Source organism: Aythya marila, assembly GCF_965140915.1.
Source record: "Aythya marila genome assembly, chromosome: 4".
NCBI classification, from domain to species: domain Eukaryota; kingdom Metazoa; phylum Chordata; class Aves; order Anseriformes; family Anatidae; genus Aythya; species Aythya marila.
In genome coordinates, this window is record NC_139045.1 from 76434332 (window position 1) to 76450181 (window position 15850).

General features: G+C 67.3%; 1 protein-coding gene across 1 annotated transcript; it reads right to left on the bottom strand.

The window, feature by feature from the left end:
- Positions 1-1358: 1358 nt before the first annotated feature.
- SIGLEC1 (sialic acid binding Ig like lectin 1) lies at positions 1359-14865 on the bottom strand (the record flags this gene model as incomplete). The annotated part of the gene is made up of 22 exons (XM_082759596.1): positions 1359-1743; positions 2141-2213; positions 2296-2395; positions 3087-3383; positions 3520-3774; positions 3879-4172; positions 4550-4801; positions 4921-5208; positions 5914-6168; positions 6611-6913; positions 7535-7795; positions 8289-8588; positions 9659-9928; positions 10388-10690; positions 10942-11193; positions 11867-12166; positions 12546-12600; positions 12685-12884; positions 13149-13412; positions 13750-14046; positions 14127-14483; positions 14850-14865. The coding sequence occupies 22 exons, from the start codon at positions 14863-14865 to the stop codon at positions 1726-1728; spliced, it is 5010 nt and encodes a 1669-aa protein (XP_082615722.1). The 3' UTR covers positions 1359-1725.
- Positions 14866-15850: the final 985 nt, after the last annotated feature.

Genomic DNA, 15850 nt, shown 5'->3' on the forward strand with positions numbered 1-15850 from the left:
AAACCATGTGACGGGAGGATTTGGCTTAACGTGCGGTGCTCCAGAAGGAAAGGAGGAGAAGGAGCTCAGAGGGACCGGAGGTCATCGCTGGCTCCCGTAGCGCCAGCCCTGGATTAAGCAGGGAGTGCACCCTGGTCCTCTCCCAAGCCCTGCAGCTCCCCGGGTCCCCCTGCTCTCCAAGCTTAGCAGAGCTTCGGCACAACCACAGCGAGCTCTCAGCTCTCCCACGGTGCCACCCTGTGCCCGCAGCCCCTCTGTGGGTCCCTCGGCAGCTGGGACCCCCTGGTGCCCCCCCCAGACCAGGCTGCGGCGGTCGCGGTGCCGGGAAGGGTCCCCAGCTGCCACCAGTGCCCGCCAGCATCTGCCCCGGCCCCCCGGTGAGCGGCTGGGCACGGCGGGCAGCAGGGGCCAGCTGGAGCAGCTGGGCCACCCGGGGGGGGCTTCGGGTGAGAATTAATGAACTTCAGCCTTGCGAGATGCAGAGGGAGGGAGCTGAGGAGCACCGGGCCCCTCCTCGGAGCCCGGGGCTCTGTCGGGAGCAGCGCAGCGAGCGGGTGCTTGGGGAGGATGGAGAGGGCTCTGGCACGGAGATGCCTTGAAAAGGTGATGTCCAGCCCGAGGGGGGGACCTGCCCAGGTCACCCCGGCTCCACCTGGACTCATCTTCCCCGGGCGTGCAGCTTAGCAGACGATGGAGGTTTAACCTCGCCGCTGCTGGATGCGGGGGGACCTCAGCAGGAGGCTGGGGGGGGGGTCCCTGCTGCCCCCACAGGCTCCGCTCTGCTCCCATCGCATCCCAACCCCCCCACCCAGGGATACCCTGAGTGCTGGCAGGGGGACGTGGGTCTGCGTGTGCCAGCTGAGCAGCAGATTAGCCAGAAATTTTGGATGTAGCTCGAAATTTGGGCCCCTTCCAGCCCAAACCGTGCAGCGATTCTGTGGGGTTTGGGTGTGGAGAGGCAGCGGGGTGCTGGGGCCAGGCAGGGGAGGCGATGGGATCAGAGGGGGGGTGTGGGCGCTGCCCCACGCCCCACGCCAGCCATGGCACGCTCCCCCAGTAACCAAACAAAGCAGCAAAGCAGCCGGATAACGCGGGATTAAGCACCCACGTGGGCGAGCATCGCCCCCGCCACCACCGCCCCGCTGCGTGGGCACCCACGGCACAGCCGGACCCAGGGCACGGGTGGCCTCAGGGTGACATCTAACGGGGAGGGGACAGGGCTGCGGCAAGCAAACCCCCACGGTGAGCCCCTGGCAGAGCCTCCTGCCCGCTGTGCTGGGGAGGTGGGCTCCCCCCGTTCCCAAAACAGCCCCCAGGGCGCAGAGCGCAGCCCCCCCCCCACAGATGCGCACTGCTCACACTGCTCCGTGCTTTATTTCCAGACAGGTGAGTAGCACGCAGCCCCCCCGGGGGCAGCAGCTCGGTGGGGGGGTGAGGATGGTGGTGATGGAGAGGCCGGCACCAGGCTCGCACCCCCCTCCCAGGGGGGGGTCCTGGGATTTTGGCAGCTCCGAGCAGCCACGGAGCGCGGCGCACCGCGCGCAGCCGCAGCACCACGGGCGCTGTGCCCAGCACAGCAGGGGAGGGAAGGAGGGAGGCAGGGGGGGCTTGGAGGGGGTGTCAGGATGGGGCTGGGCTGCCCCAAGGTGGCTCTGGGCCCCCCCGTGTCGGGGGCTGTGCGGTTTCCAGCTGCTACAGTCACTCCTGCGCCAAAGAGCCAGCGGCTTAGGACGCTCCATCCACCTGGAAAGGGTCAGGGCTGGCTGGGGAGACCCTGCCCCATGAGGGGCAGCACCCACGGCACCCCGGGGAGCACCCACGTGAAGCCCCCCCCAGGGAGAAGCCCTTCAGGGGGTGCTGGGCTGCAGCCCGGACCCCCAGTGCCCATCTGCCCAGACCCCCATGATGGCCAGCCCCCGACCCCAGCCAGCCCCCAGCACCGTGCCCCATGGCCACGCCGGGGCTGGGGGCGTTCAGGACCCCTCAGAGTTGGTGGAGGGGAGAGAAAACGGGGGAAAAGGGATCGGGGGGGTGAGGGCAGGTTGCAGGGAGCCCGTGGGTGCTCCAGCACGCTGCTCCCCATGGGCACCCGATGAAGGGCAGGGTCCTCAGAGCCACCCCCAGCACTGCCAGCTCCTACCTGCGGCTGCTCCTGCTTCCTGCTCAGCTCGAAGGTGTCCTCAGCCTGCGGCAAGCCCCAAATCTTGCGCAGCCTGGGCAGGAGGAGAGGCAGCTGCCACCCGCTGCACCCCCGCTACGTGTCCCCGCGTCCCCATCCCAGCCAGGGGACGTTACCTGGGCCACAGCCTCACGGCCAGGAGGGCCAGCAGGGCCACGCAGAGCAGGGCGAGGAGCAGCCCGGCCAGGACGGTGAACACCAGGAGGTGGGAGAGCGCTGCGGGAACAGGAGGGGGGGGCCCATCGGTGCCGGGGGCTGGGGACAGGCTGGAGGGGCTTTGGGGAGCCTCCTCCTCCGGGTCCCTTCCCCGTGCCTGCAGCCGCAGCGTGGCCCTGGTGTGGGGTCAGTGCCTCGCCCCCCCATGGGACCCTGCGGCTGGGGGGGCGCAGAGTGGCACGGCACAATGGGGACCCCACGGGGACACTTGTGCTGGCGTGTCCCGGCCCGTTTTGCTGTCCCAGGTGGGACAGGTTGGCACAATGTTGTGTGCCCCCCCCGCTGATGGCATCCTGTGCCCCCCTCTGCCAACACGTGGAGGGTGGGGGGGCCATGCACAGCAGCAGACAGCATGAGCACACTCTGCCGTTCACTGAACCCTGCCCTACCCCTTTTCTTCTCATTTTTTCATCAAACTTTAGCATTCAGCTCAATTTTCTGCTCGTGGGGGGGGTGCCGCAGCCCTTACACAGCATCCTGCCGCCCCCAGCCGGGGATGCTGCAGGAGCAAAGCCCCTGGGAACAAAGCACCAAAATCAAGCAGAAAACGCGTGCTTTGGCAGCGAATCCTCTTTGCCTTTCCACCTAAAACCTCAAACCTCTCCGGATTGTCTCCAAAACCTGAAATCCCACAGACCACCCCCCCCCCCAAAAAAAGCAGAGCATCCCCTCGGGGTCCGTCCCCACTCACTGCGGGTGTCGAAGTAGGCGCTGGCCGTGGCGTTGCCCAGCGGGTTGGTGGCCACGCAGCTGTACTCGGCCGCGTCCTCGGGCCCCAGGGCCACCATCTCCAGGCGCAGGGCGTTGAGGGAGGCGGCCGCCCGCAGCCCCGGGGTCGAGGCCGTGGCCAGGCTGGAGGCCAGGAGGTGGCCGCGGCGGTACAGGGCGAGGGCGGCGGGCGGGTGGCTGTCGGCCACGCACAGCACGATGCCCACGCGCCCGCTCAGGTTCTCCAGGAAGGTGCTGACGGCCACGGCTCGCGGGGGGTCTGCGCGGAGAGGAGGGGGCTGGAGGTGGGTCATGGCGCAGGGAACCCCCTTCCCCCGGTTATAAAGAGAGGAGCGGGGCAGGGAAAGGGGGGCGAGAGCCCCTGCCCTGTCCCCGAGGGGCTGGGGGGCACTCACAGAGCACGGTGAGGCTGAGGGGGGGCGAGGCCACGCTGCCCCGCACGCCGCTGGCCCGGCAGTGGTAGAAGCCGGCGTCGGCGCTGGAAACGGGGCCGAGGATGAGGGTGCTGGCCGGTCCCTCCCGCAGCCACCGGCTGTTCTTGTACCACGTGTAGTTGGCCTCGTCGCCCACCCAGGGCACGGCCGAGCAGTTGATGGTGGCCGTGGCACCCTCGGGGACTTCTGGAGAGGGCTCCACCGTGACTCGGACACCTGAGCAGGAGGAAAGGGCCGTGCAGACGGCGTGGCACGGGGCTCACGGGGATGCCCCACGGCCGGCTCCGTGCGGCACAAGCCCCGGGCAGCGCGGTGCTCACCGCTCGCCGCGAGGAGCAGGGAGGTGGTCGCGGTGCCGAAGCTGTTGTTGGCTGAGCAGACGTAGAGCCCCGCGTCCCCGGGGCCCAGAGCCACCATCCGCACCCTCAGGGTGTTGGGCTCAGCCTGGACGGAGGCTCGGGGGTCGGAGGGGCCCCGGGTGGAGGCGAGGGGCGCACGGCCCCGCAGCAGGGTGATGTCGGCGGGCGGGTGGCTGTCGACAGTGCAGAGCAGCTCGGCCTGCCGCCCGCCCCACGGCTCCACCAGGGACACGAAGGACGGCTCCCGGGGCGCGTCTGCAAAGACAAGGACAGCGCGTCGCCTCCTGGCTCCGGGTGGCCTCGGGGGAACGCGTCCCCCTCCGGCTTGGTGGGGTTTGCGCGCTCGTTGCTGGCTCAGGCTGGGGAGATGGGGCACGGTGAGGGTGGGGGAAGCATCCAGCAGCCCCCCCGGTGGGGCAGCAGCGTGCTCTCCACCACAGCACCACCCCACGGGGCTTTAAACCATTTTAACACCAAATTATTTCCTTCCAACCAACACCCCCTTTGGAACAGCGCCCCGGGCACCCCCGGGACGGGACCAGCGGTCACCAGATGGCGACACAGCCCACGCTTCCCTCCCCATCAGCTCTCCCCGCTGCGGGGCAGCCCCTGCAGCCCCCCCTTTTACTCACACAGCACCCTCAGGGCTGCGGGGGGGGCTCTCCGGCTGCGCGCCCCAGTCCGCGCTTGGCAGCTGTAGGCGCCGGCGTCGCTGCTGCGCGCGGCGTGGAGCAGGAGCGCGGCACCGGGGCCCTCCCGCAGCCAGCGCCCGTTCTTGAACCAGGCGTAGACGGTGCCCGGCTGGGCACCCGCGTCCTCGCAGCTCAGTGTCACCTCCGTGCCCTCCTGCACCTCGCTGCCCGGCCGCACCACCACCCTGACGGCTGGCGGAGACACGGGGAGGGGGGTGCTGGCATGTGGCAAGGCACGGGACCCCTCAACGTGCCCACGGCGAGGCTCGGAGGGGGGCACCGAGCCCTGAATCCCCCCGTGCCACGCTCACCTTGCACGTGGAGAGGCAGGGATGTGCTGGTGCTGCCGAGGGGGCTGCGTGCCCGGCACTCGTATTCGCCCTCGTCCTGCGCCGTGGTGGCCGGCAGCTCCAGGCGCAGCGCGTTGGGAGAGGGCGAGCGTTGGCCGGGGGTCGTGGACACGCTGGAGGCCACCAGCTGCCCCCCCCGGTGCAGGCTGACCTCGGCCGGGGGGTTGCTGTCCACGGTGCAGAGCAGGATGACGGCTCTCCCCCCGCTGCTCTCCGCGAAGGCCTTCAGCTGCATGTTCCTCGGGGGGTCTGGAAATGAGAGGGGAGGGGGCTGTGGGCCAAGCCTGGGTTCCCTGCGCCTCCCTCGAACCCAAGCCCAGCTCGGCACAGCGCACAGCCACGCTCGGAGCCCGCTCCCACCTGCAGCCTGCTCCTGGTTTGGCCCCCCGGGGGGGCTTGCACCCGTTCCAGCAACCCCCCCCTCTCTGCTGGGAACACCAGGACTGGCGAAATGGCAGCAAAAACCTGGGCTGTAACTCAGGCCCAGGACACCAAGGTGGTGTTAGCAGCATTTATCCTGCATTTCCCACCCAAAACTAGGAGCAGGAAGAGACAGGACACATTTTTGAGGCTCTCTGGAGGGTGTTTCCAGGAGAGCCCCTCGGCAGCCACCCCTCGCAGCAGACTTATGAGTTAAAACCATCTTTTTCTACTAAAAAGGAAAACCTTCCATTCTGACTTGCAGCTACGTTTTTGCACATCTTTTTTTTTAAACAAAGTCTGGTTTTAATTTGCCAAAGCAGGAAAGAAAATATATATATATATATATCCTGCAATCTTCCCCAAAAGCCAAAAATGTTTCTGTTGCAGCTTTGGTTCGAAATGTAAAGAAAAACTCGTGGAGCTGGGAGGAGCGGGGACCTCGCTGGCATTGTCTGCAGCCGCAGGCTGTGCCCAGGGGGGTTTCCAGCCCAGGGAAGGGGACGGGGGCTCCGAAGCCCCCCCCGAACTCACAGAGGACGCTGAGGGTGCTGGGGGCCACGCTGCGGGTGCCGGCGGGGCTCTGCACGGCGCAGTGGTAGGAGGCGGCGTCGGCGGCCACCACGCTGGGGAGGACGATGCGCGGGGCCGTGCCGCTGCTCAGCCTGACCCTGTTCTTGTACCAGGTGTAGGTCAGAGCCTCCTGGGCTGCGCTGTCCACAGCGCACGTCAGGGTCACGGCGTCCCCTTCACGGACCTCCGAGGAGGGCGAGATCCAGACCCGGGCGGCTGCGATGGGAGAAGGAAGAGAGTCAGGGAAAAAAAAAAAATGAGCTCTGGGCTCCAGCACCAGCCGGGGCTTCTCTCTGGGCTCCCTCCCTGCTGCTCCAGGACAGAGGTGATGGGGACACCGCAGCCGTGCCATGGGAGCTTCCTACAGCCACACATCCCCCTGGGGACAGAGCTGCAGCCCCTGCTCCACGTGCGCACTCCCCCTTGCCACCCTCCACCCCATAAACCCGCAGCTTCCACCATTCCTTCCCTATTTCCATCCTATCCTAGCCCTCTCCCCCTTCCCCTGCAAGCATCCTCCAGCTCGTGTCTGCCTCCATCCACACCTTCCCTGCAGCCCCCAGCACCCGTCCTCCCCTTGGCACGCAGCCGGTGCCTGCCTCAGCGCCGTGCCCACCCCGTGCCCACCCCGTGCCCACCCCGCGCCCACCGCACTCACTCCCTGCCGTGAAGTTGGCGGCGGTGCTCGCGTTGCCGTAGGCGTTGCTGGCAGCACACACGTACTCGCCCTCGTCCTCCAGCAGCACGTCGCCGATGCTCACCCTCAGGCTGTTGGTGGCCGCGGTGACGCTGAGCCGCGGGGAGGTGGCGGGGGCAGGCAGCGCGCTGGAGGCCACCAAGGAGCCGTCCTTGGAGAGCTCCAGCTGCGCCGGGGGGCTGCTGTCCACCCGGCACTGCAGCACGCCCCGACGCCCCCCCGGAGTCTCCAGGAAGGAGCTCAGCACCGGCACCCGGGGGGGATCTGCAGGGCGAGATGTGGACGGGTGTCAGCAAGGCCGGGTCCCCCTTTTTTTGGGTACCTTTTTTTGGGTACCCCTCGGGGAGCACCCACACGGCGGCACCACGCGCTCGCACAAGCACCAGCCAGCATTTCCTTGCCTGGAGTTTCCCCCCCCCGTCCCAGAGGGACGATATTTCTCCAAAACTTGAGTCTTGAAAAGTGTAATTAGGCCAGTCAAAATGTGGTGTTTTAACAGAACCAAAGCACTGGTTATTGCATTTTTCCCCTTTTTTTAACAGCAGGCAGCTGGGGTCTGGGGTGGCACCGCGCTTCCACCCAACATCCCTGCGTGGGGACACCTCCGGGTGAGGTGGCTTCTACACAGACCATGACCTTATCAAGGAGACACATTCCCCAAACACCCTACTTTTAAAATTTTGGTGTTTTCTCTGGGCAGACAATTCTTCACTGCAGAGCTGTTGCTAAACCCCAGCCTGTCTGCGCGGGGGCCATCCGGGGACGGTGCCAGCAGCAGGAGCCGTGCCGTGCCCCGCTGTGCGCCCCGTGCCACGTCCCACCCCACGTGCCGTGTCCCCACCACCCCTAGGTGCCCCCAGGGGTGCCGTCCCCTCGCCCACTCACACAGGACACGCAGGCTGACGGCCGGGGAGATGCTGGCACCGGTCCCCGCGGGGCCGTGGGCTTTGCAGTGGTAGGAGCCCGCGGCAGCGCTGGCGACGTGGGGCAGCGCGAGGACGCGGCCGGGGCTGTCCTGCAGGCTCTTGCTGTCCTTGTACCAGGAGAAGGCGGCGTCCTCCTGCGGCTCCCCCGGCACCTCGCACGTCAGGGAGACGTCGTCCCCTTCCAGCACCTCCGCCGACGGCGAGATGAGGACGCGGGCGGCTGAGGGAGGAGAAGAGAGCGTGGGGGGCACACGACGCCTCGCAGCGTTTTGGTGCCCCTGCTGCGGCCCGAGGCTGCTGCTGGGCGTTTAGATCAAGGACCCAGCACCATCCCCAGGTCACCTTTCCCCAAAAAAGTGATCGGTCCTGAGCACCAGGGTGAGGGGAGCAACCCTTGGAGGCCGTGCCCAGCTGCGGCGCACGGGGTTTTAGCACAAACCACTCTCCCTGGGGGCAGCAGGATCGCACCCCCTGCAGAAGCCCAGCCTCATTCTGCCGTCTGGCCGCAGCCTGAGATGCTCGGTGACATTTCTCTGCCCCGCTGTCCCCATGGGACACCCAGGGCCATTATCCCTCCCCACCCGCCGGCTGCGCAGAGGCAGGAGCAATGCGGAAAAGGTCACAGCCTGCGCTGGCTCTCACCCAGCCCTGCCCCACGGCGCTTGCCACCCACCAGGACTGGCCCCAACGCCCGTGCCACAGCCCCTGCTCACCCTGCACACGGAAATAGAGGTGCTGGGACACGGTGCCGTGCGCGTTGGTGGCGGTCAGGCTGTAGGTGCCCTCATCTGCCAGCGTGACATCCCGGATCTCCACCCGGAGCGCGTTGCGGGTGGCCGTGGCGCTGACCCTCGGGTTGGTGCCGTGCCCCGTGCCGCTGGAGGCCACCAGCTCCTCGCCCCGGTACAGGGCCAGCTGGGCAGGGGGGTTGCTCGCCACCGAGCCCTCGAAGATGGCCAGCCGGCCCCGCTGCGTCTCCAGGAAGGCGGTGAGCTGAGGGTCCCTCGGGGGGTCTGCGTGGGACAGCGCGGCCATTGCGCGGATACCTGTCCCCAGCGCCACCTCGGGAGGGGACAGGATGGGACAGGACGGGATGGGACAGGGACAGACAGCACCCGAGCAGCCAGGATCACGCTCAGGGGCGGTGGCGCAGGGGGCTGCAGCTGGAGTGCGCCTCCACGGGCCGGCAGGGTGACCTCCGGGGGGCACAGGGGGGGGACAGATCCCCACGGGAGGAGGCACTGGGACACCCCGAGGCTCTCAGACACGAGCACCTGCACCCACAGTGGATGGCCCAGGCTGTGGGCATGGCCCTGGGGGCCTCGTGTCTGGGCAGAGGCGTGCGCACTTGGATGTTGGCTACGTGTAAGGACCAACCCCAAGGTAATAACCGCGCACAGACGCGCTGCGCGCCCACCCCCCTGCGCTCCATGCGGTGCCACAGGGCCCCTGAACCAGCCCAAGGGCGGCCCCTGCCCAGAGAAGAGCAGGGGCAGGCAGAAAGGTGCTCCTGCAGCGCCTGACAGCCCCCAAAACATGCCCAGCACACCAAAGATCCCCAGTGCCCCAAATATCCCCAGCACCCCAATATCCCCAGTGCCCCAACATTCCCAGTGCCCCAACATCCCCAGCACCCCAATATCCCCAGTGCCCCAACATTCCCAGTGCCCCAACATCCCCAGCACCCCAAATATCCCCAGCATCCCAACATGTGCAGTACCCCAACATCCTCAGCACCCCAACATCCCCAGCACCCCAAACATCCCCAGTACCCCAACATGCCCAGCCCCCCAACACCCCCAGCACCCCAAATATCCCCAGCACCCCAAATATCCCCAGTGCCCCAAATATCCCCAACACCCAAACATGCCCAACACCCCAACATCTCCAGCACCCCAAACATCCCCAGCACCCCAAATATCCCCAGTGCCCTAACATCCCCAGCCCCCTGAACATCCCCAACACCCCAGACATGCCCAGCACCCAAACATCCCCAGCACCCCAAATATCCCCAACACCCCAAACATCCCCAGCACCCCAAATATCCCAAGCACCCCAAACACCCCCAGCCCCCCGCACTCACACAGCACATCCAGCAGGACGGCAGCAGAGCTCCGGCTGCTCCTCCCGGTGGCGGCGGTGCAGTGGTAGAGCCCCGCGTCCCCCCTCACCACCCGCTGCAGCACCAGGGACGCATCGGGGGGGTCGGGGTCGGGGCCCCGGGGGAGCCGCTGCCCGTTCCTGTACCAGGTGACGTTGGGCAGGTTTGGGGACCCGCTGCTCACTTGGCACGTCAGGTTGGCGGAGCTGCCTTCCGGCACGCGGGGGGACGGGGACACCACGACACGGGCGGCTGAGAGCAGGGAGAAGGCGGGGGGGGGGCTCAGCTGCAGCACCCAGAGCTGCAGGGGGGGTTTCGGGGCTGCAAGGATGGATATATGGCCCCAGCACCACGATGCCATGAGCGGCACCGGTGCGGTGGGCAGGCTGCGGGCACCTCTGTAGGTATGGCACCGCGGCATGCGCAGCACCCAGGACTACTGGGAGCCCAGGGGAGGGGTCCACGGGGGCTTTTGGCTGCACCCTCCCCTTGCAGCACCCGCTGGTGGCCCTCCCCAGCACCCTGAGCACACTTTTTGGGATCGATGCTGTTTGCTACCCTGGGTTTCATGAGCACGTGTGCTACCGACGCTGCCTCTGCCTTTACGCACGCGGTACCCACCCCTCTCCAACTCCCCTCTCCCAGGATTTCCCCAGGGTCACACCCTGGGGGCTCAGACCCCGCTACCCCCCTCCCCAGCACCTCACTCACTCTCGGCACTGAAGGCCATGGAGGCGCTGGCGTTGCCCTGCGTGTTCCTGGCCTGGCACACGTAGGTGCCCTCGTCCTCCAGCACCACGTCCCGCAGCTCCAGCCTCAGGCTGTTGTACGAGGCCGTGGCCTGCAGCCGGGGGCTGGGGGCCGGGGGGCAGCCCCCCGTGCAAGCCAGTGCCTCTCCTCCTCTCCACAGGGTCAGGTTGGCCTCCGGGTCGCTCTCGACGGAGCACTGGATGATGCCCAGCTGCCCGCCCCGGGTCTCCAGGAGGGAGCTCATCACCGGCTGCCGGGGGGGGACTGCAGGGACAAAGCAGCGTGGGTGAGAACGGGACCGTGGGGTTAGGGGAACCCCCAAAGCTGGGGGACTCCTGCCTTCCTGCCTGCACCCACCCAAGGTGGAGGGTCCCACGTCCACCCCCTCTCCACGAGGGACCCGCGTGTCCCCAGCACCTCTGAGGACCACGAATTGATATCACGGGATGCTCCTGGGAATTAGGGGCTTTTCTGGACTTCTCCCCTTCCCGGAAAGGTTCCCCCAGGGCACTCACAGAGCACTCGGAGCGTGACGGCCGCCGAGCTGTGGCTGTGGCCGCTGCCCTGCGCCAGGCACTGGAAGGCTCCAGCGTCGGCGCTGCGGATGGCCGGGAAGCTCAGCGCTGGCTCCGCGCCCTTGCGCAGCCACCGGCCGTTCCTGTACCAGGTGAAGGTGGCCGGCACCACGTCACCCGGCACCTCGCAGCTCAGGGTCACAGCTTCCCCCTCCCGCACCTCCGCCGAGGGCTGGATCAGGACTCTGGCAGCTGCCGGAGGGAAGGGAGAGGCTGAGCCATCGGGGAAACCTCTGCTGAGGAACCTTTGCCCCCCCGTTGTGGATTCGCCTGCACAAATCCTCCCCACGCCACTGCCCTGCAGCGCACGGATCCGGGCAGCCCCCGGACAAGGGGTCACGGAGCTGGGGGGTGGTGGCAGCCAGCTGGGATGTCCCCTCCTGAGCCGTTCTCACCAGTTCTCTGCCACCAGCAGGGACCCACGGGTGCCTTCTGGAGACGTCAGCTCCCTCCAGGCACCCGTGTTTGGTGAGAGGAACCGGGCCAGGAGAGGGGCTGGGGGGGTGGTGAGGGGCTCAGGAGAAAACGAACCCAGCTAACAGCACCACCCAGACCAGCGTTATTTCCTTTGAAACCTTGAGGTCCATCCTGGTTTTTTGTTGGCATCCTAAGGACGATGCCCCTGGGTGTGTTTTTGGGGGGCTTTCCCCTCCTCCCCTCTCATTGCTGCTTCCCCTCCACCCCAGATCTCCAAAGCAGGGGCTGTGAGGAGAGGGAGCAGGGGACCCGCTCCGTGCCCGGGTGCTGCTCCCAGGGGGATGCCACAGCCCCACAGAAACACCCCAAAACCCCCATATCCGTGCCAGAGGAGGTGCCATGCCCCCAGCCCCGGGGACGGGAGCCAGCTTGGCACAGTGGGACTCACTGTGGGTGACGAAGGGCTGCGTGGCACTGGCGTTGCCCAAGGTGTTGGTGGCAGTGCAGCGGTACTGCCCGCCGTCCTGCGGCCTCACACCATGGATCTCCAGGCGCAGGGCGTTTCGGGAGGCCGTGATGGCCAGCCGCTGGCTGGGGGCCACCTGCGAGCTGCTGGTGGCCACGAGGTTGCCGTCGCGGTACAGAGCCAGGCTGGCCGGTGGGCGGCTGTCCACCGAGCAGTGCACCACAGCCAGCCCGCCGCCCTGCGGCTCCTGCAGCAGCGTCAGCGAGGGGGTCCTGGGGGGGTCTGCGGCACAGGGAGGGGGGGTCAGAGGCTGTGCCAGCCCCCAGAGAACCCCAGCATCGTGGCCCTACCTCGGCGGCCGCGCGCGCGTCACGGCCACCTGACCAGGAGCGAGCACAGCTGCTCCTGGGAGCTGCTTTCCCCCTGACGTCAGCAGGTTTTATTTATGAGCAGCAATGTCAGAGCCAAACCCAGGGCTATTTTATTTTTCCCCTGACTTGCAAAAGCTCCTGAGCTGTCATTATCCCCGCTGGCTCCTGGGGTGGTAACCCCCGAGTGGCGTTTGGGGCGCGAGGTGCCAAGAGGAGCCTGGCACTAAGGGATTTCGCCCACGGGGGCCCCCCGTCCCCGCAGGGTGATGGCCAGGGCCACGAGCACTCACAGGTCACGCTCAGGCTGACGGGCTGGGACGCGGTGCTGCCCCGGTCGTTGGTCACCTTCACGGAACCACAGAACCACAGAAAATCACAGAATCGTCCAGAACCGCAGAAAAATCACAGAATCTCCGAGTCCGACCTCACCTTGCAGGAGTAGAAGCCGGCGTCGCTGGCGGCCAGGCGGTGGAAGAGCAGGGTGTGCGCGGGGCCCTCCTGCAGCCAGGCGCTGTTCTTGTACCAGGTGTAGTTCAGCTCCTGGCCCTCCCTGCCGGGCACGTCGCAGGACAGCTCCGTGCTCGTCCCCTCTTGCACCTCGGCCGCGGGGCTCACGGAGATCTCGGCGGCTGGAGGAGATGGGAGCTCGCTCAGGGCGGGCAGGAGACCCCCAGCAGGCTGGGCAGGGGGCTTTTTTCCGAACTTAATGCCCCCTGGAGCGAAATCCTGCATCACTGAGGACCTGTGCTTGGGCGCACGCAGAGGTACCCAAGGTACCCAACCCAGGGCAGATGCTTTCCCACCCGGTCCCATCACACCCAGCCCGGTTCCCTCATCCCATTGCCCCTTTCAGACTGGGTGCCCCCCCCAGCCAGCAGCCCCCCAGCACTTACAGAAGACATAGAGCATCACGGGGGGCGCCGTGCCAGCCCCGAGGGCGTTGTGGGCTTCGCAGCGGTACTGCCCGTGGTCCGCCCGCCGCACGCCCCGCAGCGTCAGGGTGCGCTCGGTGCCCGCGGCGGCGCCGTCCTTGTACCACTGGTACGCAGACACCGGGGGGTAGCTGCTGGTCACCTCGCAGCTCAGAGACACCGTGTCCCCCACGAGGATGTTCTGCCCCGAGGGGGTGATCGACACCCTGGTGCCTTTGGGGGCGTCTGCGGGGGGGGGACACAGTGACGCGGTGGCGGAGGGGAAGCCGGGAGGGACCCCGGGGATGCTGGCGCAGAGGTGGATGCCGGGGAAAGGAGCCCTGAGAGGCTCTGCACGGAGGAAAGGAGCAGGGAAAAGGGGACAAAGCTGGGACAGAGGTGGCAGAGAGGGCGGGGGGGGGCACTGCAGGGTGGCTGTGGGATCTGCACGGGCGCTGATCATGGAGGAGCAGGGAGGGAGAAGCTGGGGACCCCCTGCCCTGGCTTTCTGCGAGGGACCTCGGGGTGCCTCAGAGCAGCGGGAGAGGTGTCCCCGTGCCGCGCTCCGAGCCGCCCCACGTACGTCTCACCCGCAGGACCAGCTCCCCGCTGGCCTTCTGGGAGCCGTGGAGCACCTCGCAGAAGAGCTCCCTGGCGTGGTCCTTCCAGGAGAAGGAGGTGGCGAGGCTCAGGTGGTGGCCGACCCCGCTGGTGTCCAGCTGCAGGCGGCCGGACACGGAGGAGACGCGCTCGTCGTAGCCCGCCCAGCGCAGGGCCACCTCGCTCAGCGGGCACACGTAGGGCGTGGAGCACTGCAAGGTGACCTCGGTCCCCTCCGACACCTCCTCGCTGGCCGCGATGCTGGGGCGCTCCAGGACATCTGGGGACAGGGAGCCGAGGCTGGGACATCCTCACGGGATGGGTGAGCACGGGGTCGGGGGGGATCCCCGCCGTACCCACCCGAAACGCTCAGCTCCACGTCCCGCTCCGCTGACCACCGGTCTCCGTCGACGATCTCGAAGCGGAATTTGTAGGGCCCGCTGTCCTCCGGGGTCACCCCCCGCAGCAGCAGGGTGCAGTTGCGAGCAGCCGGGTCCCCCAGGAGCTGAGCTCGGTCCCGGAACCTGGGGTCCACGTCCTGGCCCTCCGAGTGGTACACCACGGTCTTCTGGTTGCTGTAGTCCTTGTACCAGATGGCCACGATGCCTTTGCTGGCCGAGATGCTTTCGGGGAAGCTCAGCGTGCAGGGGAACACCACGCAGGAGCCCGTGATGCTCCTCAGCTCAGGGGGGTAGCTGACACCCCAGGAGCCATGGGCTGGCAGGAGGGAAGGCAAAGGGTGGGCGATGGGGGGTGGCCGATGGTGCCCGGCTCCCCTGTGCCACCCCACGAGCCCCGTGCCACTGCTCCTGATCCCAGCCAGCCAGGGCCACGGTGGGGTTTGGGAGAGGAGAGCTGAACCCTCCAGGAGGAAGCGTGGAGGGGGAGATAAATGGGGAAGGGTCCGGCCGGGGGGCGATGCTCCCAGCTGGGCTTCCAGCAGGCAAAAGGCGCCGGCTGGACTCAAAGGGCAAAAGCCCTAAATCACCAGGAAAAGGGGAAATTTGCCCTCTGAGCCCTTTGGGAACTCGTTTTCTTTCCCCTCTCCCCATCTCCTTGTCCTTTCTCCATGGGCTGTCCCACCAACATCCCACCCCATCCCACTGGGAGGGTGCAGGGGGCAGGGGGCTGGTGCGGTGGCACCTTACCTGGGGGCACAAGGCTGGCCAGGAGGACGAGCCACTGCAGGGGGGACGTGGCCACAGCCATGGGGCCGGCGGCAGAGGGCAGGAGGTGTCGGGTCGTTGTGCAGCAGCCCCTGATGGCAGAAGGGTGGCCAAAAGCCCCAGAACCACGTTAATCCACCCAGCCCTGCGTCACCTCGCAGCGTCCCTCCTGGCCCCAAAGCCCCCTCACCCCGTGCTGCTGTCCCCAGGGGGTGACCCCACATGGCCATCCCGTTGCTGTCCCCAGGAGGTGACCCCAGGAGGTGACCCCAGGAGGTGACCCCATGGCTGTCCCCAGCAGCCACCGCACAGCCCCGGCGCGCCGGCAGCGGTCGGGATTAAACAAGCAGCAGCACTTCCCCCTTTTTGTGCTCTTCCCATCCGTATTTTGCTCTCTGCGGGCTGGGATTTATTAATCGAGGGGAAGGAAGCGCCGCGGCCCCCCGGTTTCGTTTCCCTGCCTCCCCTCCCGGTTTCGTTTTCTGGCGGCGGGGCCGGGGTCCCGTGAGCAGCCCAGTTGGGGGCACCGGGGGTTGGGGCTGGGGCACGGCAGCTCTGAAAACCCAAATCTTGGCTGGGTTCAGCAGGAATTGATAAGCTGAGTGTGTGGGACGGAGCAGCAGGGGCTGAGCATCGCCACCCCGACACCGACAGGACGGTGCCTGGATGGGAGAAGGGGAAAATGGGGTGATCACCCAGGGAAGGAGCTGGAACCATCCCCTCTGCACCCACACGCACCCATCTCTGCGGGACAGCCTCCAAAATCCCCACAGGGCTCGCAGGCAGTGCCAGGCAGCTGGCCGGCTCCTTTGGGTGCTGCTGGAACTCGCCCGTGGGGCTGGGCACCAGGAGGGGCACGGGGAAACTGCTCGGCACCCCCGGCACCGATCCTACAGCACCCCCATGGCAAACCTCAGC